Source organism: Pseudopodoces humilis, chromosome 7, assembly GCF_049639895.1.
Source record: "Pseudopodoces humilis isolate 2021_Gansu_Grassland_sample_001 chromosome 7, ASM4963989v1, whole genome shotgun sequence".
Lineage (NCBI taxonomy): Eukaryota > Metazoa > Chordata > Aves > Passeriformes > Paridae > Pseudopodoces > Pseudopodoces humilis.
The window spans coordinates 58,927,212-58,949,796 of record NC_142206.1 but is presented as its reverse complement, the minus strand read 5'-3'; the positions used below and the strand labels follow the sequence as shown (position 1 = coordinate 58,949,796).

At 41.8% G+C, this 22,585-nt stretch overlaps 1 protein-coding gene across 2 annotated transcripts; it reads left to right on the top strand.

Annotated features, from left to right (window-relative positions):
• NAA30 (N-alpha-acetyltransferase 30, NatC catalytic subunit) lies at positions 1-21,087 on the top strand. Of its 2 annotated transcripts, none has more exons than XM_005528549.3 (5): positions 1-65; positions 346-1,275; positions 8,594-8,717; positions 10,734-10,789; positions 17,679-21,087. In XM_005528549.3, the coding sequence occupies exons 2-5, from the start codon at positions 349-351 to the stop codon at positions 17,814-17,816; spliced, it is 1,245 nt and encodes a 414-aa protein (XP_005528606.1). In that variant the 5' UTR covers positions 1-65; positions 346-348; the 3' UTR covers positions 17,817-21,087. The 2 variants fall into 2 exon arrangements, with proteins under 2 accessions (XP_005528606.1, XP_014112972.1); XM_014257497.2 differs by lacking the exon at positions 17,679-21,087 and adding an exon at positions 10,877-11,354.
• The last annotated feature ends 1,498 nt before the right edge of the window (positions 21,088-22,585 follow it).

Genomic DNA, 22,585 nt, shown 5'->3' with positions numbered 1-22,585 from the left:
GCGGGTTTTACGGCCGCGCCGGCCGCGCTTGGCGGCGGGGGAGCGGGAGCTGCCCAGACGCGGCGGTGAGTGGCGGCGGCGGGGGGACCCCGGGCCCCGAGCGCTCCGGGAACGGCCCCGCCCGCGCCCGCGGGGGGAGCGGGGCAGCCGCCAGAGGGGGCGGCGGGGCGGCGAGGCGCGGCCCGGGCACCGTGCGTGCCTTTGTTCGCGCCCCCCCCTCCCCCCCCCTCCCCGCCGAGCGCGGCCCGTGAGGCCGCCGCGCCTCCCCCCACCTTCCCGTCGCCCCCGTTCGGTTTGGCGCCCTCCTCCTCCTCCCCGGTGAGTTTGTGTCGGTCTCTCCCGTAGGATATGGCCGAGGTACCGCCGGGGCCTAGCAGCGTCCTGTCCCCGCAGGGGGACACGCTCTCCCCCTTCCCCGGAGGAGGAGGAGGGGGGGCTGCTTCCTCCTCCTCCTCCTCCTCTGCCACCTCCTATGCCGCCGCCGCCGCCGCCTGCACCGGCGCCCAGGACGAGGAGGCCGAAGAGGAGGAGGAAGAGGAGGGACCCGCGGGCGGACGGGAGCAGCAGCAGCGAGGAGGAGGAGGAGGAGGAGGCAGCGACGGCGGCAAGGGGGGCCCGCAGCACCGCCACCACCACCGCCACCACCACCACCCCCCGCACCACAACCACCAGCTCAACGGCCTCATCAGCCCCGAGCTGCGGCACCTGCGGGCCTCCCTCAAGGGCAAGATCCTCGGCTCGGAGGCAGGGACGGCCCCCGAGGGGCTGGAGAACAAGCGAGCCAGCAAAACAATGGGCTCCGGACAGCAGCAGTCGTCGCCCCCCACCGCAGCGCCCTGCTCGTCCCCCCACGCCAACCACCTCCCTCCCCAGGGAAGGACTGCACCCTCTCCTCCTCCTTCTCCCCCAGCTAAAGGGGACAGGAGCCAGCCTGCTGCCACAACCACGACTGCTGCTGCTAAGACTGCAGCCCGCAATGGGCTGGCGGGAGAGACTGGCTTGGAGGAGGAAGAGCAGGAGGAGGGGGATGAAGGAGGGGAGGAGGAGGAGGAGTCCCTGCAGCTACTCTCCGGGTCCTTAGCAGCAGCCTGCAGTTTGAAAGGCTCGGGAACGGACTGTCAGCCCGAGGAGGACCTAACGATACGATACGTCCAGTATGAGTCAGAGCTGCAGATGCCCGATATCATGAGACTGATCACCAAAGATCTGTCTGAACCCTACTCCATTTACACATATAGGTATTTTATCCACAACTGGCCACAACTTTGCTTTTTGGTAAGTGCCGGAGGGAGCAGGGAGGGCAGGAGCTGGGAGTGGTTTGGGGCTGGGGAGGAGAGGATGGAAGGGTTGACGTTTGTTGAAATACTTTTAATAACGCTTTTGTGGGTAAGGCCAAACTTTTGTGGAAATACCTGTCCAATTATGACCTGTGCATGTACAAGTAAAGCTTATGCCCAAAGTTCTACATTTGTTAACATGTTTTAAGTGGTGGGGAAAGGGTTTGAGCACAGGGCTAGGATCCAGAAATTCAGAGCTTCTAATCTTGGTTTTGACATTGACTTTTGTGACCTTTGGTGTAGCACATTTTATGATTCTGTCTCAGTTCCTGGGCTTGTATTTAAAAAAGAAAGTACTTAGTCCACTAATGCCTTGTAACTGCTTGGTAATTCTTGCACAATGGTTTTAAAACTGACTAAAGCAGGGCTGGCACATAAATGTTAAGTGATAGGTGGAGAGGCACTCTGAAAGATTTAGTAGACTTTTTGATCTGTGAGCTTACTTTGACAAAGACAAGTCCAACTGTGTTGCTTTTACAGGTGTGAGAGTGCTCGCAGCATGCAGGAATTCATTCTCACGTTGGTTCCCTGCACTAACAACGTATTTAGTGTTGTATTCTTCCTACTGCACTATTGAAAGGCTGGTTTAGCTGCCCCCTGCCTTCCTAAATGTTTAGCACTTTTTGTGTCTCAGTTGCACGCTTTTAGGATGATAATTCATCCACAGGTAAAGGAAACTGAGTAGAAGTTGGCCTGAGGAGTGTATGTGCATAGCAAGAGCTTAGCTGTGCTTGATTTACTCAAAGGAACACTTAAAGCTGCAAAACAGAACATTTAGGGAAATTTGTGGCACTTCCTTGCTAAAGAAAATGATGGATTCATCTCTCTTGATGTTTTAATTAGGACTGGACACCCCTCTGAAAGGTCTGATTTAGCCAGAGCCAAGACACTCATCAGTTCAGGGTTATCTCTGAAATTTTGATAGAATATGAGTACAAGAGGTGAGGCTAATGGAGTACATCTGGTTTTAAATTTCCTGAACATTCCTGGTTTAGGATCTGATGTAATTTATAGCAGGATTGATAGAGTTTATAGGAAGATTTTCAGAACTGTGCCTCTTAACACCCTGCAGAGGGAATACAGGAGGATTACAGGAAGTTGAGCAAAGCATGAAGTTGACCTTCTGGAACAAAACAGAATATGAAAATACTGGAGAGCATTGTTGGATGCAGAGTCATGTTTGCCATTACAGGGATGCTGATCAGAGCACAGTGGTGTTCTTCAAACACTGAGCTCTGCCTGTGACTGATTTACCTCATACTGAGAGTAGAATGCTCAAGAACTACAGAAGTCCATACTTTGAGCATCAGGTGTACCCCTGGTAATGCCAAGGCAATGTTGGATACTCTTAGATCACAATGCATTTGTTTAGACTTTCAGTCATTATGGGTTTGGGTTTTTTTGTCAAGGAATAACTGGAGAATTTTGTTGTGAGAAGAGCAGTGACAACTTGTTTGACAGAGAACCAAAACAGATTATTTCTAATAAGTGCATTTAAAGAGTAAGATATCACTCAAGGAAGAGAAAGCTTATTTTGTAGTGACAGCTTCATTTTTTGATAGCCCTGAAGAATCAACAAAACTTTTCTTGAACTCAGTGTATTTGCCATTTTTTTGGAAAGGCGAAACAATGTGAAGTACATAAAAGTGTATAGAATAATATATGGCTTTGAATGTCTAAAGCCAGCAAACTGTTACCTGCTTAATAATTTGAAGGTCTTGCAGCATGCTGAGTCAAATTCATGTGGGGGGAGGGGGTTGGGGTTTTTTGTGACCGGCTTTAATATTTTTGGGGTTTGTTTCTTAGAGATTGTCTTGAAAACTTTCTGTTCTATAAAATCTAATTTGTTCCTGCAGTTAATGGATTCCTGAACTACTTCTATCTAATAAATCGCTTTAAAATATTTATCTTCAGTCAGGGACTGCATATTTCAATTAGCAAGAAGTGTCGGGATGGTGAACATGGAGCTTAGTTCCTGATGTCACAGAATCATTTGTCGTTAATGCTTTGTGGCCTCACAACCTTCTGGTTTCAGGTTTTGACTGGGTTTTGATTGTTTTGGGAAGAGGGTTTAGCCTGTGATTTGATTGTATTTGGAAAAAGATCTGTAAGGGTCAATTCAATCAATTCCTTTACTGAGTTTCACCATCACCATTTGAAAACTCTTCCAGAACACATTCACCTGTCTTCCCTGTGCTGTCATGGCACATTTCCTTTTCCCTCCCTGTGAGGGGAAAGGACTGACACCACTGAAATTTAAGATGGGATATGAATTTTCCTAAATTATCAGCACTTGCCTCTTTCTGATGGTTTATTCAGTGAACCATCTAAAACATAATTTCCCTATTCTGACAATGCAAGGCTAATTAACTTCACTGCGTGGATTTGAAACTTGCTGAATTTTGGCTTGGCCTTCCCAAGTTGCTCTAAGGGCTGGTGCAGCCCAGGCTGCCGCTTGTTTTTCCTTTCTCTTCAACTCCCTCTTCCTGCCTTGTGCCAGCCCATGTGTTTCTGTGGTTTTGGGAGCTGAGATAACCCTCTAACTGGAATGTACTTGTAAATGTGTGTGTATTTAGCTGTTTTAGGGTGATGCTCTGTTGGTTTAGTGCTCCAAATATATTCCTGTAGGATGTCACAGGCACCGGAGCAAGAGAAGAGGAGGGAGTGCGCAGCTGGAGGGAAGGCAGAGGACCAACCCTGACTGGTTTTCAGGCTCAGACCACTTCCTAACTGTACACCCAAAGAAGAAATTAATATTCCACTTTAAAAGGACCTGGAGATACTGGAAATCTTAAAACCCTGTTAAATCCAATATCAAATTAATCCACATAACTGTTATCCTGACTTTTGGGGTAGCAAGTTGAGAGTGCTACTCAGTGCTGAGGTGTCACACTGCAGCAGTGTCTGGGTTGTGGCAAGGAAATAACAATTTCCTCCATAAATGTCCAGGGGAAGGTGTCCCTGTCCATGGCAGGGGGCTGGAACTAGATGATCTTTAAGGTCTTTTCCAACCCAAACCATTCTGGGGTTCTGTAGAACTCCAACTGTCTGGTTAAACTCATGTTTTGCCTGTCTTCAGAAGAGCAGGTTTGCTCTGTGTATTAGGTGTGGGTGCCCAGTAAATGCCTGTCTTTTACTTATTCTCGGAAGCTCTGTCAGCCCAGTTTCTCCTCAAATGATAACCACTCCTCTGCCAAAAAATGACAGGGGGATGGGGCATCTTCTGTTTCATGTCAAGTATTTTTAAGCAATGTTATGTCTTTGTCCCCAGATGGATTGTAAATGCATTTTCAACATCGTAGCTTTCTTTTAAAGTGGTTTTCTAGCTTCTAGTCTTAGCAGTGCTAAAGTTCTGAAGCTTGCATTTCAGACTGATAAATTAAATATTTCAGAAAATTGTTTTCAAAATCCTTTAGCGTGGGAGAGGTGAGCTTAGGAAACCTTGCTCTGTGCCAGAATTTGGATAAGACAGAATGTAGTAAAAGCAGAGTTCTGGTTGTGTGTTGTAACCTCTCGTGTAATTCACTGTACCACTCAGCTGCCTTTTAAGAAAAATTTAGAAAATACGTGCTTTTATTGGATTCTTAACTTTGCCACTAGCTATAGCAGCATTTATAATTTAAACTTTCTCAAATTTAAAAATAACCTATTAATTCCATGTAAGTGGTTTTAAATGTGTTGTAAATCCTAAATGACTGCAGTTAAGTCTTGTTTTATACTAATGCTTTGCATTTTTTTTTAAATTGGATTCGATTCAAGAGTCTTGGTATGTTGAAATTAAGACTTGTAGGACATCGTGTCTGTTCTTTGGTTGTGGAAAACCTGGGGCTTAAAGGAAGAACCAGAAAAGTTAGGAGGTTGTCTGAGAAGTCTTCCTGGCCCCATGGCAGACGTAGGAAGAAGTTTTGTAGGAGAATTTGCAAAGTTTCCAGTTTGTTTTTAGGAGTGATCACCCTTTGAGTCAGTCTCTCACTGTCAGTGGCTCTGTGAAAACTGAAGTCCCTGCAGCCCCTGAGCAGGTGACAACAGCCAGGGCAGCTATTCCAGAGGGTGTTCCTCACACAGGAGGGAATTGCTGGTGTCCAGGTTCATGGAGTGGAAGCAGAGGGACGTGGGGATTTCCAGGTACTGGGAAGAGCTGCGGCTGAGGCCCCTTACCCTGAGTGTATCCTCTAAAGGCATTCGGTAACACGATCCCTAAATGAGAGCCAGTTGGTACCCAGCTCTGCCTGAGATACTTTGGGATGGACTTTGGTGCAGGTGTGAAAGGAAAATACAGTGCAGTAGTGCAGGTTCTGCTGTGTTTGAATCGCAAAACATTTCCCTTTTGGGGCTAGTTGGCTGTTTTAATCTCCCTTAAATAAAATTCACAGGATCTAGATATTAAATACATACTCAGACTGTGGCTGACAGACATAATGGCATCTTTGATAATGAAATTAATACAAATTGATTAATTCTGTGAAAAGTAATGTTCTTGCTGATTTACAGACATTTTTCTACTAGCTCTTCCAGTATATTAAAATCTGGTTTGTTTTAAGCATTTAAACTTATTCATAGGAACAAAGATGATGCAAATACTGGATTTGGATTCATGTATGTTAATCCTGCTACTAATAACCTACTATTGGAGTAAATCTTACAGTACTCTGTGGAGTTTATGATATACAATAGTGACTTAGGCTGAATTCTGTTTGTAGAGAATTGCTTGTTTAGAAGTACTCTCATATACCTGAAAGGAAAGTCTGGCCCATGAATATCTTGTCCTAAATGACTTTGTGTGGGAGCTACTTTTCCTCCCTCCTCACGACTCTCCCTATTTCTGTCTGTTTTTTTTTTTTATTCACACAGTTTAACCTTCTCCAGGAAATTAAATTGCAAAGTTTTGCATCATGGTTTAGGTTTCATTTCCAGCTTTAGATAAGGTTGGAAAGAAGGAGAAAGGAGAGGAAAGGCAACAAAAACCCCTCTAAATGAGGTGGAAATGCAGCATTCCCTTTGTGAGTGGAACAGCTCTAGATTAACTGCCAGACTTACCTGCCTGAAGACAGAGAAATAGATTTAAGTGTTTGGTGAACTGGTAATAGAGTCATTCTTTACTCAGCTCGCTGGCAGCAGTGGTAAAACCAGTGGGTATTTGCTTCTTTGATCACTGAAACAAAATTCTTTGCTGTTCATTTAACATTTTAAATATATGATTCATGAACTTTTCAGAAAAGTGCTCTGGACAAGAAAGAGCTCAGATATGAAGTGTCTAGATTGTCACTACTCCTGAAGAATGTAAAAAAAAAAATACATGTATCTTAAAAATTCTCCACATAACTTGTTAGGATCAACAGTTTGCACGTGTTCACTCCAGGGCAAAGCACAACTATAACTTGTGGTGTGCTTTCTTTTTTTTTTTTTTTTTTTAGTGAGGTTTAAGATTACATCTAGGTACTCTGCATAATTATAGCAATGTTCTGAGCAGTCTGTCTGATGATACTCTTTATTTAACTCCCTGCTTTTCTCAGGTCTGAACCGAGATACAGAACTTGCCTTGAGCTGAAACTTTGCATACACTGTTTGAGTATGGGCACAGCTCCTCTTTTTCTGTGGCATAAACTGTGTTTTGGAACAAATGAAAGGCTTAGAGACACTGTGTTTCAGTCCACTTAGATTGTGCTACAGTTTTTGTTTGTTGTTTTAAAAACCACTCTGTTAGATTGTTCAGGGTTGTTCTTGGATACTGCTGAAATGTGTTTTCCTGCCAAATAAAAACTTAGCAATAGTTACATTTGCTTCAGCTACATTAGAAATGGAGTTAAGATTGTGCTGTATCACAGGGCTTTGGAAATGCAACCTCTACTTTATTTGGCTTCATTTCACATTTGCTGCAGCTTCTGGTTGACAGATTACTTAGTTTATAACCCACAATCCAGGTGGAGGTGCTGAAAGACTTGATTCTTTTGGGGGTGAAGAGACTGTGCCTGCAGCATGACCTGCAGGAAGGAATCTTCTGTCCTCAGAGCTTTAGCCTACAAGCTGTGCACAAAGGTTCAGGTGGTTGAATTTATACCACAGACTTTGGAGTAGTGAGCTCTGGGTTCACAGGTGGCTGCTCTGAGGCCTGGCAGTACTGGCTCTAGCAAGTCCTTTTCATTTGACGTGTCTTAGCGTCGTAAATTTGGATTATCCAGCAGCTCTTGTGCCACCACATGCTTTTGCCAATCATGTGCTGTAGTCCTGCTTTAGCTGTGGCACTTGAGCCCAAGATTGGTCCTCTCTGCAGATCTGTCAAAGGCTGTGGATCCGCTCACACACCCATATGTAAAATTATGAGTTTCTTTTTATCTCTGCCCATCTTTCCTGGGTGCACAGGAGTTTGTTTTCCCCTTGGATGCTGTCCCACTCTGCAGCTTTAACCAGTTTTACTGCTGCAGGTTATAATGTCATTGATCCCTTATGCTGCCTGATCCTTCAGTTAACATGACTTAGTTTTCCTTTCTCTCATGGTAAAATTTTGGTGGAGAGAGTGGGTGCGCAAGTGTTTTGATGAGTGTTTGGGGAGGAGTTTGGTCCTTTCCTTTTTGGAGTTTTTCTTGTTAATATTTCAGAATGCCTACGTCTCCTTGACCACGGTTACTGTGACAATGCCACTGGGATTAACTGCCAGTGCCTAGCTCTTAACAGATGAAATCTCCCAATAGTTAAAATGTGTGAAATTAACTCTGCTTTTTTGTTTGTTCTCTGGGTGTCATATGACTGAAAGCAACAGTGTCTAAAGATCAAATGCAGCAACACTTTTCTCTGATCCTTTGTGACCTTGACATTAAAACCAGACAAAAATTAAGCATGTTATCTACCACAGCCCTTGTACAGGAAAATTCAGATCACTATTAAACAGGAATGGACTTTTTTCCTCTGAAGAAGCCCATATGAAAGGGTAATTTATGCCTTAACCTGGTCTTTTATTTATTTTCCCTTTTTAATCACATATGTTCTTGCCTGTAGACTGTGAAACGATAATGTGCTTCTCTCCAGGAATAATTCATTGGTTATTAATTGACTTGGAACTTTATTGGAATGTAATAAAGCAATTAAGTCTTTTAATCGTAGTAATACTTTAGGAGACGCTTTTAAAATTAACATTGTTACCTTTCCATAGCTTTATACAAACAAATTTTTTGTGGCTCTTTCACTTGAAAAATGAACTGCTTTTGGTAGCACTGTGGATCCCAAACTGAGAATTCCATCCGTGTATGTTTGTCTTTAAGGCCATGGTAGGTGAGGAGTGTGTAGGTGCCATCGTCTGCAAGCTGGATATGCACAAAAAGATGTTCCGCAGAGGTTATATAGCCATGTTAGCAGTGGATTCCAAATACAGAAGAAAAGGAATTGGTAAGAATAGCTTTTTTTTTGTTCTTTCTTCCTTAAATCCTCTAGCTGGGATAACTGTAGCTGTCATAAAGATTTAAGCTGAACTGAACTTCAGGATGTAGTGCTTTGTGTGTCATCCCTGCCTTACTCAACCACACGAGCTCCCCAGTGGCTTTTCTGATTTTGTTAAAGTAACCTGAAATGCCCTGTGAGGTTCACACCTGGGATCTGATGAGGCTAAAAAGAAAGGCAGGCAGCAGCCCCTTACCTCTGCCTCTACCACTGCCAAATAACAGCAGTGGGAACTGCTTTGTGGTTTATGTATGCCCTCATTTCCATGTTGTGTGGCTCCTTTTTTACAGTGAACTTATTTCCTGACTTACCCCTATAAATTATGCATATATTACCCATCAGGGAGAATGTATAGAGCTCATTATTGTATTAATCAGGGAAGAAAAATAGCTTTGTATTGTTACTTGAATGATTGAAATGGCGATCTGTTTTGTTGGGAAGTTACGTGGTAAAGAAATCACTCTTGGCAGGGAGTTTGCCCTTCCTCATTAATCAGTTTTGCCCTGGTGAATGGATTTTCATTCTAACACCAGTTAGCCAAGTTGGCTTAATTAAATATTTGTTCTTGTGGAACTTAATTTTTTTATGCTGGTTATTGTGAAATTACATTTTGTAAGGTATTTTTAACTAAATGTAGCCGTCAGCTCCAAGGCTTAGAACTGTGCTTCACCACTCATCCACACTGAACAGCTCATGCTTCTGTGATTAAAGACAGAAAATTACTTGCAATCGAAAAATACAGTGATCCATTGCAGAATGTATCATTGTGTTTGCTCTCTTCCAGAAAAAACCCTCCAAAAAAACACATTACCACAACTGTTCAAGCATGTGCAGATTTTTTCTTTCCCCAGTGCAATTGAAAAGCCATTGTTGGTTTCTGTAGTGGAGGAGAGGAAGAGGATACTGAGAAATCACTGTCTCTGCTTTCCTTTTAGCTGAGTCATGAAGGAGTCTGCCATAATTTAATTGCAGGTGCTTGGATTCAGAAGTAAATAAGAACTAAGGCTGTTATTATGAAGATGACTGCAAGACTTTTCCCTCACTTTAGTCAGTCTGTTAAATTAGAATTACATACATAGAATTGGTCTTTAAAACTTTGCTTACTCTAGCATTATATATGTTGACTTTTTCCTACATTTGCCACCTTGCTGTTTCTCAGAGTGTGCTGTTAATCTGAAGATCTGCTTTAAATGTAGAACAGTTTTATCATAACACTCAATGAAAACCTTAATTGATTAAAGTTTTGAGAATATTTTAAAACATTCCGTAGATTCCTTGGGGTTTTTTTTCCTTTTCCATAGCCTTCTTATGGAAGTGAGATTTATGCAATTTTCACTGAACAGCAGTTTTTTCCACTAATAACTTTGAAATCAACTTTCAATTTCACCCCAATTCTGCAGACAGGTAGGGATATTACATTTGTAGAACTGTTGTGAAATAGATGAAAAATAACGATTAAAAAAAATTAATGCTTGTCTGAGGGGAAGGGATGGGCTTCAAGAATATTATTAGATACTAGCAAACCCAAATGGGAGTGAGCCATAAGAGCAGTGGTTTCATAAGTTCTGTTACTAATAGAAGTATTTGTTTTAGTAAGAGGAAATTCCCTTGGAAGATGAATGTCCTTCCAGTACATGCCAGCAGATTTTGACTTTAAATGCAACAAAAAGGAATGAATCACATCTTGGAAGGCTATATATAACACCATGTTGAGCATAGCAGCCAGTTTCTAATATCCTTGTGTTACAAGAATCTTGCACTTGAGCTGAGTCTCTGGATAACTTCACAGATTATTTTAGTGTTCAGACTTGAGACTGCAGCTTGACTGCAACTCCTTGTTTTTCTTTCTTCCCTGCTTTCCCCAGGTGTCATGTCGTGTAGGTAGCACCCATTAGTCATATGTAAACTGGCTTTTTTTGGTTTTTTGTACTTCAACTCTGACACTTACTGAAATCTGTGTTTCAGGTACAAACTTGGTTAAGAAAGCTATTTATGCTATGGTTGAAGGAGATTGTGATGAGGTAAGATTTTATAATCAAAACTTTTATGATGTAAATGGTTTGCACTCTCTTGTATGTGGATTCAACTCACAGGTTTTTCTTCTACAGGACTTCTTTTAGGTGAGAGATAAGTTGGTAAGAAGCTCCTTTATAATATAAGGGAAAACAACCTCTGAAAAAATAAGTATGGCACAAATAGGAGAAGGACTTTCTGAATTCGTCCTAAGTGCTGAAATTCAGTAATTTACCTTGTGAAGCTGCCTCAGCCTTCACTCAAACCATTTTCGTTCAAGGGCCCCAGTTTGAGGTACAGCTGAGCAGTGGGATGAGCATGTCCTGTGCAGCCCTGCCATCCCTGTGCACACAGCCACAGAACAGTGTGTGCTGTGCTGCTGAGAATGTGGATTTATCACAGCCACTCATCAGGCTGTTCTGACACTGCACAGAGCAGAGCTGCAGTGGGTTAACACCACGACACAGACGTGCAAGGAGAGCGACTGAATCACTGGCAAACTTCCTTGCCCTAAAAGCTGTTACTCTGTTACCAGATTACAGTTCCTGCTTTTTAAAAAATATAAATACATACATAAAGCACCTATATTGTTGAGTGTCTTGTTTAACTTGTGAGGAACCATCCATCCATCCACCCTCCTTAACCAGGTTATCAGTCCCTTTAACTTCCAGCTCCTTGGCACGATGCAGCTGTTCCTGATCTGTGAGCATTGTCATTTCAGTGTGTCAATGAGCCTTTGATCTCTCTGTTATCTGACTTCAGCTGCTCCCTCCATTGTCCCACTGCTCCCTCCATTGTCCCACTGCCCTGTGGGGAAGTTTCTTATTCAAAGCTACAGTTGGTGTCACAGGACTTCTGGCACACACTCCAGTTTATTTTTCCACTAGTTGTGTTTTGCCTCTTGCAGCATCCCTGCCTATGCTCTGGCTTCATTCATTGGGAGATTTATTCTTCCCCTCAGATCCCTTCATGCCTCTGCTTGCTGGTGTCTTCTTCCCCGTCACCTTGTAATTTATGTTGTACTTGGGCAGCACAGTGCAGTCTGTAATGCTTTTAAGTTCTTTATTTTGGCATCTTGCTTCTATCATGGTTTCTAAAATGCTTTCCTCTAATCTCTTTTACTACTTGCCCACACTCAACTAATCAAGAAGAGGTTGGTTGGTTTATTTTCCTCATTGCTTGAGTTGATTTCCCTTTACTAAACTAGTCAAGATTTTAAAATAAATTGCAAAATGCTTGAGTATCAGGGTTCCAGTGTTCACACCACAGCTGCAGAAGTGAGATGCAGAGAAGGGAATTACCCACTGTTATTAGAGAGTCAGGAGTAGAACTGGATGTTTCTACTCAAGCTCTGAGTTGCAGTAATTACTGTGTATTTTCTGAATGTCTGTGTGCTACTTCTCATGTGAATTCATTTCTAGATTGGACTAACAGGTGACCTCTAACAGTAATCTTTTCTATGCCTGTCTTTTTCCTCTGCCACTGTCACATTAATCTAAGATCCCTTTTTGCTGTTTTTTTTTACCTCCATAAACATGAAATAAATGTGATAAGGGTTGCAGGTCTGCAGTGAGGCCTCATTAAGTCTTAGCCACAGATTTTCATCTCTGGTGCTGTAGAGATGCTATGGACCAGGGGCAGAGGGCATTTCTCACATTCTGTCTCTTTATTTGAAGGCCCTGCAGTTCAGACTCCTTGAATTGTGTGCTGGATGGGGGCAGCCATGGTTTTGGAACAGCTATTTGTAGAATGATGATGATTCCAAACTCATACCCTGCTTTTGGGGGGCTTTTGCACCAGCTGAGTCTTGTGGTGGCATTAAATTTTGAACTGGGAGCCCTTTAGGAAGCATGGAATACAAACAGAGTATTTGACTGATTTTTCTGCACCATCAGTTGAGGCACACTCACACTTATTTTTATTTATGTTGTTCTTTTCCACATGCAGGTTATCCCCAACCAAACAGCCAATGTTTTCATGAGGTTTTGTTGTTGTTGTTGTTTTTTACTTTGACACCAAGTAAGCTTCTTCCACATACCCAAAATGGTGCAAAATAAGACTGTTAGTTACTTGTGCTACGTGGTGGAGTGCTGAGTTTTCAGTCAGACCAGAATCTGAAAAATCTAACTAGGCACCCATGAAAAGCTCTGCCCTACTCTTGGCTCTCACCAGTTTTCACAACAGCTGTCAGGAGATCCGTTTCTGATTAATTGATGCTTCAAGCTCGTCAGTCACAAAGTAGTGCGTCACAATAATTTGTCTGTGTGAGACAATAAGTAAATAAATGTATAAATAGTTTAATCATCCCCGCAGCTTTTAGGGTATTTTTCTACATCTTTTAATAAAATCAGAATCCTGATGAAAATAAAAATATACTGCTTTGTCAGATAAGGTGGAGCTCAATTTAAAACAAATTGCTATTTTCTGAAACATGCTTGGAATAGGATTAAAAACATGAATATGCAGCTGTGGGTGTTGTGAAAAACTTCCAAAGGCTGCTTGGAAACTCTTCCCTTCAATCTAATTATGGAATAGATGCAGTAAATAGACTTAATTTTAATAACTTGTGGCACATAATCTGATAAATGCCTCACTCGGTGTGTTGCTTTTCGAAGTACCACAGATTTGGCTTTGGAGGTACCAGCATTGAGTCCTGAAAAACAAAGGATTTATACAACACCACAGATGAAAATCTTGACAAATTCTAGCTGATAGGTGGCATTTCAAAGCCTGCTGCAATGTTGTGGTGTTTAAGGACATTTTTTTTTCCCTGTAGGCTGTTTTAGTGGGAATAAACCAAGGCAGGCCTATGGAATGAGGGATTTACAGTGGTCAGCACCTTGCCTGAGTGGCAGCTTCTGCTGGCTGCAAAATCTTCCACAGGGGTGATTTCTCTGGGAAAGCTGTGGAGTGAGTGAGTGAGGAGGTGAATTGACTGGAATGGAATCTGTGTGCAGGGGAGGAGCTGGCCATGGAGCTGGCCATGGCCTACATTAGAATAGAAACCAGGGAAGTGATCTGGTGTTGGGGGTGGGTGCTTGAACCAGAAATAACCTTCAGGCCTGAAGAAAGTACTCAACAGCAGCTTCCAGCTGGAGTGTCTGCACATAACATTACAAAACTTCAGGATTTCTGATTATTTTTTATTCTTTTTTACCTTTGTGACTTTCTCAAGTATTTGATGTTCATGAATTCTGATATTTGGGGTAGTGAGCTGTAATGGGCTGAGTTTCCAGTGCATCACAGTGATTTAGGATAAATATGGGCTGGTTGCATAGAAAGGATGAACTATGGAAATCAATCAGGTGAAGGTGAATAGTTCTACTTGCAGCTCCAAAGTTTTGGAAATGTTTTTCTTCCAGTTTAAGAAAGAAAAGCATGTGCTAACTGCAGCAAGGTGGGTGTGTGGTTGCTTTTTGTACTGTTTTTGCTGGCAAGCAATTTCCCAAAACTCTACAGCTGAAGATCGTCCTGTGGAACTGTTACATCCCTTAATTACAATTAGAAAGGAGGAGTTCTGTTCGTATGCAGGTTTTCCATCTGTAACAAATGACTGAGGAATCTACAGACAATCCATTCACTTCATATTACTGAAATAATGTACCATGCAAGTGGTAACTAATGAAAATTAGACTCCAGTAAGTGGGGACTTCAAAAACCTTTTTTAAGCCAAAATTTAGAACGTGAAAGGGAACCACAGATTCTTGTGGGATGTCCCATTGAAACTTCAGGGTGGTTTAGAGTGGGTTTTTGACCACACTAGTAGATGTGTCATTTTAATTCAGCACGACACTAGTAAAAATGAAATGTGTGTCTTTACAGAATCCTATTTGAAGTCATTACATTACTGATATTTTTGTTTCTCCTTAATCTATAAGTATATAAAGTTATGAACTGTTAGATTTTGGGTAGTGCCTCTCTTTAAAAGTTAAGGCAGTTAAACTGATTAAGGACGCTGGACAAGCCCTCATAACTTGAGTCTGATGATCTGTCAGACTTAAAAGTTAAGAATAGCAACCTCCTCTGTGAGTGCTGAGAGGACTTTCTTCATTTGATTTGGCTGTATCCTTTCTATGACTTGGGTTTTAAACTTGAGTTCCTTTAAAATTTGAACTGAAGAATCAAGAAAACTTGACCACTCCACTTGGCTTCAGTTCAGGAATAAATTCAAGGTATGAAAATGTAGCAACAAGGAACATTGCACTCCACTCTTAATATAGAAATCTTGCTTCTAAAGCCAGTTAATATTAGAGTTGAGCTAAAATGTTAGGTTTATAAAATTTAAGATAAAAGAGAATGTCATAACCTTCAGAAAGTTGCAGCTTGAGCAGAAAATGCTGTTAAATCTAATCAGAGCTTTGCTGCCCTTCAGGGGGATGTTATTGTGTTATAAGAGGATTTAACAGCCATATGTGTACAACAAAATCGACCCACTAGAGCAGAAATAAATGTAACAATTGAAAGTTTGGAGCTTGATTGAAAATCTCAGGAAGAGATGCACTCCACCAAAGGAAGCTAATGAAATCTGAATAAAATATGCCTGTGTTTCCTTTTCAGATAGCAGAAACATGTCTTCAGCTGCATTATGTTGAGATCAGGGAATTACTTTTCATTATGCTGAGACTTCTTTAGAAATACCAGAACAAATCTGTTGCATTTGCTTTCAAGATGAGCGTTCACTCAGGTAGTGGGATTCCAACAAACCTGTATTTCAACATTTAACCACTCCCTTCAGCTCAATCAGCTGCAGTGCTGAAGTGCTTTAGCATTGCCAGGTGTTGGAGCTTGCAGTTGAATAGAGTTGTTACATCACTCTGCCAGGTTACTGAACCTTTGAGAGAGTGAATGCCCTTGGTAGCTGAGAGTTCAAATAAATAATCCTCTGCACAGTGGATTTACACAGGTCAGATTCCTTCTTTGGCTTCAATGTTTGGTTTAAATTGGAATTAAGGAATTGTACAATGTGTAGAAAATAGCCCTCTCCAGCAAAATGATGGTGCTTCCATAATTTGTTACAGATGAATAGTTATCCATTTTAATGGATGAAGGATGTTAGGAGTACTCCATCACCTCACAGGACTTGCTAGTAATGTTCTGGGAGATGCCAGCTAGAGCAATTCAATCTCTCATTCCTGTCACAAAACTAAGAATTGAATTAGGTTGTCTTAAGTGTGCAGCTACAACACTGCCCTGCTGTAATTTCAGAACTCTGATGATTAATATTTTAATGTGTGACTCTTAGTTCCTTTTTGTCAAATGAACTGTTTCCAAGTCTTACATTGTTCATTGGATTGTTATCCCCAGCTTTATTGTTCTTTCAACATCCTTACACTGAGAAACACAGGTGGAATTGCTCATTGGAATGTGGCAGCCAATGGTTAGACTGGTCACCTCCAATAAGATTTTAAAATCCATTTAATGTATATGTTTGACTCAAGTTTCAGGCCACTCTAACCACTGGTTGCCTCCCCCTTTCACTCTGGCTTAGCCACTCAGACTGGAGAAAATAAACCCCATGGAGAGAAAAAGGAAAGGTTTTCTGCCAGGTGGCTTTGGAAGTAGCTCAGGAACCAGCCTTGAGAGCTGGCAGGAGAGGCCAGGGGGAAAGGGAATGGGAATGTGTGCTTGAAGGCAGGGAGGCCACAGAAGCCATGAAATCAATGGACTTTAACCACTCTACAAATCCAGGCTGATATTTTGGTGCTGTATTTTCATTCTATGGTCTCTCTACAGTGAATCAGCTCCTGTTTAATATGTGGATGATCACTGTTGGGGTGTGTGGAGCCCAGGCCTTGTTAGTTCAGCCCATGTTCTTGTGCAACCAGCATCTCTTGCTAATAGCAGAACCTTAAATAATTGAGTTGGACACCAGTAAAGAGGCAGAATTAGTTTTTATTTTGTGGAGGGGGTGCAGGGCTTGTCAGTATGGCAGAGCTCTGTTCAGTACACGGTGAGAAAAGAGAGAGAAACAATTCTGAAAAATTCTGAAGTTTTGTGATGAGTGTCTTGTTAAGGCCAGTGTAGTTTCTTGCCTGTGCTTGAGAGCTCTGAGGCAATTTTGAGTCTTAATTTGGACTACTCTTAGGCTTGGGTTTGGTCTGAGTTATCTCTGACAGGTCTTTCTGCAACTGGGATCTTACCAACACAAGGGAAAAAATATGGAAAACTCTGCTTATTCTTCTGGTGTGCACTGTGATTTGGGTTTAGGGGATTTGTTGGTACTCAAGTTGGATCACCAACCTGGGATGGTGGAAGATGTCCCTGCCTGTGCCAGGAGGTTTGGGCTGGATAATCTTGAAGGTGCTTTCCAACCCAGACCACTCTGTGATTCTTGTGTTGAGCACAAATACTGCAAATGTTGGGTCTGACAGCTGGTGTCAATTCAAAGCTCTTACCTACATCTAACTTGAAGGAATCAGGGGTCAAAGATATTAAATCATTACATAAATCCTCATGTGCTGAGTTCTTGTGACATGCAGAAGTTCAGTCACTCATTCAAAGTATGTTTTGGACCCTAACCTGTTTGGTAGCTTGGGTTTTGGGGGAGGATGTTGGGAGACAGAGGCTGTATGGGATTTGTTTATTGCTGTGTTTTTTACCCTCGTGGTGGTGAACTGAAATACTGTTTACAGCCAAGAACTAAAATCTTCAATGTTGTTTACAATTACAGTTGTGGATGAACTGCTATATTATATTCTTTTTTAATGTGGGAATGGATGCTTAATGTGGAAATATTGCTTAATTAAGTATAGATAAGAAGGAATGAATTCCATTTATTGCTAACAAATGTACCTTTAAATAAAACCTTTGGAATTGGTTCAGCAATCACGTACTTGCAACTGCCGACTAACACGACACGCTTTTTTTCTTTCGTTTTATTTCTTTTCTCCCTTAAAGGTTGTATTGGAAACAGAAATCACAAATAAGTCTGCTTTGAAACTTTATGAAAACCTTGGTTTTGTGCGAGACAAGAGGCTGTTCAGATACTATTTAAATGGAGTGGATGCACTGCGTCTGAAACTATGGCTGCGTTAGGAGACCCCATCCCAGCGAGCAAGCGACGTCCCAGCAGCGCAGAGTTGTCCTTTGCATGCAATGCAATTTGTCCCAAATTGCTTTGCAAGGTGGACTTTAGTACTTTCCATGCAGCTCTTAAACCTGTCAGTGTCCCATTGAGTGTCGCACACATTCGTTGCACTTTGGCATGGCGCATTTGTTCCGAATTAAAGCCGATTGTCTCAGACTCCGAGTCCTTTTGGTACCAGCCAGATGTGCCAGGTGATAGCCAAGATATGTTCATTCATTTGCAAGTCTGCTGACTCTTTAGGACATCCACACAGTGAACGTTTTATCAGAGAAAACCTGGATGGGAATGCCGCTTTTGGTTCCCGAAAAATTCAAAATAAAGCCAATGTAGATTGTAAAATTCTATAAGTATACTAACATTTCATACAAAAAAATTGCCATAGTTTTCTGGGGAAGAAGAAGAAAAAGAAAAAAAGGCTTCAATTTTAGGTTTTATTTTTCAATATTGAATTTTTCCATTCTTAAATATTGGTACCTCAGTGATTAGTGAATGAAAAAATGTATTGTAGGGTGGGGTGTGTGTTACAACGAGTAACCATTAAATTGCGTCTGCCAGTGCCTGTATAGATAAGTATATTTGTCTTCACCTCTAAGTTTGGAGTGCATGCTTTTATTCTTTTACTTTCTTCAGTTGTCTTTGCAAGGAAAAAAAAAAAAAATCTCCTTTTATTTAAATTCTGGATTTGATAATAAATTATTTCAGATTTTTATAATTCGGATACTTCTCCCAAACAAGGGGTTGGAAGGCCCTTCTTACAGCAAGAAGTGTAAGCTATTTTGAAAACCTTGAGTAGCTGCTAAAAGAACCTGGTGGCACCAGTGAATTTCTGCTGGGTTTGGATGCACTTTTTTCATTAAAAGAGTGAGGGACTTCTTTTAAAAGAAGATATAGAAAAATTAATGTAAATTGGTATGATTTTTATTTAATCAAAATTATTGCTAGAAGCTCTGAGAAACAGCTATTTTAAGATAGTTGGAACAATTTTTTTTTCAGATTCAGATTGCTTTGCTTCAGTGTTCTAAAATGCTTCAATCTTTGGTTCTTGGTCTTGGAAATAAATTTCAAGGTGTATCGTATTCATTTTTAGCTGCTCTCATTTTCTCAACTTAACATGAGCTAAATTATTAGGGGATTTTTTCCCCGCTAAAATCAAAGCAGCGGGGAAGGAATTCTGTCTCTCTTTCTTGCATTCACTCTTGCTCTGTTTTTCTCTATTTTTTTTTTCCTTTCTTTATTTGGGCTTACATAGATTTTACAAATACCCATCAATTTTTTCAGTAATGACAATGTCGAGGCTTTCTTGTTCTGTGTGATTCCATAGCCCAGATCTATGAATCAGTTGGGTTGGTTTTTTTCTGTTTTGTTTTTTTTTTAATAAATTTTGAAAGACAGAAATAAAAGTACTAGGTGACTTGTGGAAGCACCTCTGTAATCAGAGATTTCAGAGTTGGAAGGGACCCATCAGGGTCAAGTCTAGCTCTGAGGTGAATGGTCTGTACAGGGATCAAAAGGATGAACTCTCAGTGAATTTGCTCCCATGGAATCGAGCGAATTCTACAGATTTGCCTTACTACACTTTTTTTTTTTTTCTTTTTAAGGTTTGGTTTGAGTCATGGGGTTGGTTTTGGGGTTTTTTTTTTTTTTTGTTTGTTTTCATTTTAGCTAATTACTGTACACTAAAAACAAAACCAACAAAACCCCTACCTCCAGTATCATTTGGAAAAGAGCCCTGTGCAGGAAAACTGGATTTGAGCAAAGCCGCCTTTTGCACAGACCAATCGCACATGGTGATGGACGTTTCTTACCATGTACAAATCATGAGTTGTATTTGAAAATAAAGATTTTTAATGGAAATTGGCCCTGCTGAGTTTTCTGCTTGTAGAGACACCATCTGTGCTGTCGAGGGGGTCTGTTCCCCTCAGAAAAGAAAACTCATCTTTAAGAGAGTGCCCAAGACGAGGTGTTGTTGTAAGTGGGGTCTGTTACTCCCAGGACATGCTGGAGCTCAGCCTAAAGCCTGTGTGTAGCCTCTGCTGCCTTGTGACACGACAAAACCTCTTGTTACCCCATCCCCTCAGCAGTGCCAGTTTTTTTGGGTGCTTTTCAGCAGTTTTGCTCAGTGTTAAGACTTCAATGTTGGTAGCCACTCCATTGAGTCAGGTTTCCCTCAGCTGTGGTCCAGGATGTAGGGACTGCCCTGGAGCTGGATCTGGGAGGTTTCAGACCTTGCAAGCAGCTGTTGGGCTTGAATCACAAATTGCAAACTGGGTTGCCTTGTGTGTCTTGCTGGGGTTTCAATCTGCAAAGCCAGACAGGCAAGTTTTCTATTGGTTAATATTTAAGCTGTGGGTGTCTTCAGATTCAAAAGCTGACTTGGAAGTGAGCTGAAATCTCTCCTCACTGCTAAAAATATCCCTCTGGAGCAAACTTCAAATACAATTCTGGTTGGTTATTGTAAGAAGAGGTTGCTGCCATGCCTGTGTTGAAAATACTGAGCAAAATAGGTGCAGTTTTTGTTTTTCAAAGAGCACATGGCCTGAAAGGTTCTGCCATGGCTGCTGTGTCACAGAGTTCACTGCAGGAGACACTGAAGCTGCATGTGTTGGGTCCTGTCAAACAGATTTGTTCTCTGTACTGCTTGGGATTAGGAAATCAAGTGGGAAGCCTTGAATTTGCATAGATTTTCAAAAGGAATCTAGCAAGGAAATGTTGGTTATTTCTCCTGTCTGTTGCTAAACACAGTTCTCTCCCCCTCACCTTTTTGCATTGACAAATCTAACTAAGGAGTTGATTGCTTTTATATCTAAATTTGCCCAAATGTTGCTACTGGCTGACATGTTGGTCTGGATGTTTGCATTCATTATGTTGTTTTTTTAAGAAATGATCAGGTTCATCACCTTCAAGGCATCATCAGATTGGTGTTGCAGAGTATGTCACAAACTATTTTTCAGGGCACTGCAAGACATTGCTACAACTCAGTGCTGTGTTGAAAAAACTTCAGGTCTTGTATAAACATTACAACCTATGTTGGAGTTCAGGTATCAGGTGGGCATCTATGAAAATAGCAAGTGTATCTCAAAATACTGGACTGCTGTTTTGAGTGGATTATATTCTTCTGTCCCTTTATCCTTTTTGATGAGAACAAAACCAGTGGGGTTACAAAATGTACAAGTTGTCTAAATACAATGCAGTCAAATAAATGGTTACGTTGTTTATCTATTTCCTTTTCAACGGGAATCTTCTGATGATTGTTTTGTCTACAAAATACAAATACACACTTGCTCAAGGCCAGGCTGGATGGGCCTTGGAGCAACCTGGGCCAGTGGAAGGTGTCCCTGCCCATGGCAGGGGGTGAACTTGAAGGTCCCTTCCAACCCAAACCATTCTGGAATTCTCTGGCAGAGAAATGGTGGGAAAATTTTTACAAGAGTAAACTGTCTCTCATGACTTGATTTAAAAGTTGCCATTCCTGTGTCAGAAGCATCTTGAACATCATTTATCTGAACAGTGTCATAGCTGAGCTGAAATGGGTTTTTTTTTACGGCTGTTAAGTCATGACTAACACACACACTCTGGATTTTCCTGGGAGGTAAGGAGGGGGGTTTGTTATTCTGCTTGCAAGTAAGCAAGAATTGAGAGCTGCTTGCAGTCCTTGCAATGCTGAGAACTCTTTTTAAGGCATACAGAGCAGTCCTGGGTGTACTTTGAAAAAATGTACTTTTAAAATCCTCTCAAAGTACTTTTCATGTACTTGGAGCTTTATTCCCTCTACCATTATGTCCAGGCTCCTAAAACTCTGGGAATTTGCCAGCAGTTGTGCCTGTGTGATGTGCAGGTGACTGAGGGCTGTAACCAGCCTGCCAGAGACTGCTGCTCATCTGCCAGGAGCTCCACGGCTTTTCTCCTTCCACTTGATTTTATCATTCCTTACAGTTTCCAGTACCTAAAGAGGAACTTTTTTACAAGGACATGGACTGACAGGACACGGGAATGGCTTCAAACTGACAGAGGGTGGGTTTAGATTGGAGATGATGAAGAAATTCCTGACTCTGAGGGTGCTGAGGCCCTGGCACAGAGAAGCTGTGGCTGCACCATTCCTGGAAGTTTTCCAGGCCAGACTGGACAGGGCTTGAAGCAACCTGGGATACTGGAAGGTGTCCCTGCCATGGCAGAGGGTTAGAAAGAGATGGTCCCTTCCAACCCAAACCATTCCATGATTCTGTTATTCTAATGAATGATTCTCCAGCTGTTCAGCCCTTGCAGGTGGCTGGAGGATGTAACCTCCAGGTGAGAGACACATTTAAATTCCAGCTCTGCATCCACCACAAGTTCCATCCTGGATTTCAGAAAACATCTATCACAATCAAAACTGAACCCTGAGAGCATCAGCAAAAAGTGTCCTAAGCAGCTTCTTTTCTGAGAGGTGTTTTTCCTATTTTCTGCACCAGCTATTGCCTTGAGTTGGGGCATTTCCTTTTTTAAAAAAAAAAAAGCAAAAGCAGGACAGGAAAATTACTTTCTGCTGAAGTGAATGCTTCTCTCCAGGTGCAAAGACTGAGAGAAGGTGACAAAGAGGAGGTGATGGCTAAAGATTGAATGTAGGAGCTTAATAACTGTTTTTTTCTGCTTTCTATCTGTAACAAGATGCCACCTGCTGCTCCTTTTTCTGTTGTTTGTAAAATACCAGTTAAGAGGAAGGTTGTAAAAGTAGGTGACC

Excerpts from the sequence above, each read along its gene's own strand:
- NAA30 (XM_005528549.3), top strand. The coding sequence starts at position 349 with ATGGCCGAGGTACCGCCGGGGCCTAGCAGCGTCCTGTCCCCGCAGGGG. Across the intron at positions 1,276-8,593 it reads GGCCACAACTTTGCTTTTTG|GCCATGGTAGGTGAGGAGTG; the intron begins GTAAGTGCCGGA and ends TTTGTCTTTAAG. Across the intron at positions 8,718-10,733 it reads ATACAGAAGAAAAGGAATTG|GTACAAACTTGGTTAAGAAA; the intron begins GTAAGAATAGCT and ends TCTGTGTTTCAG.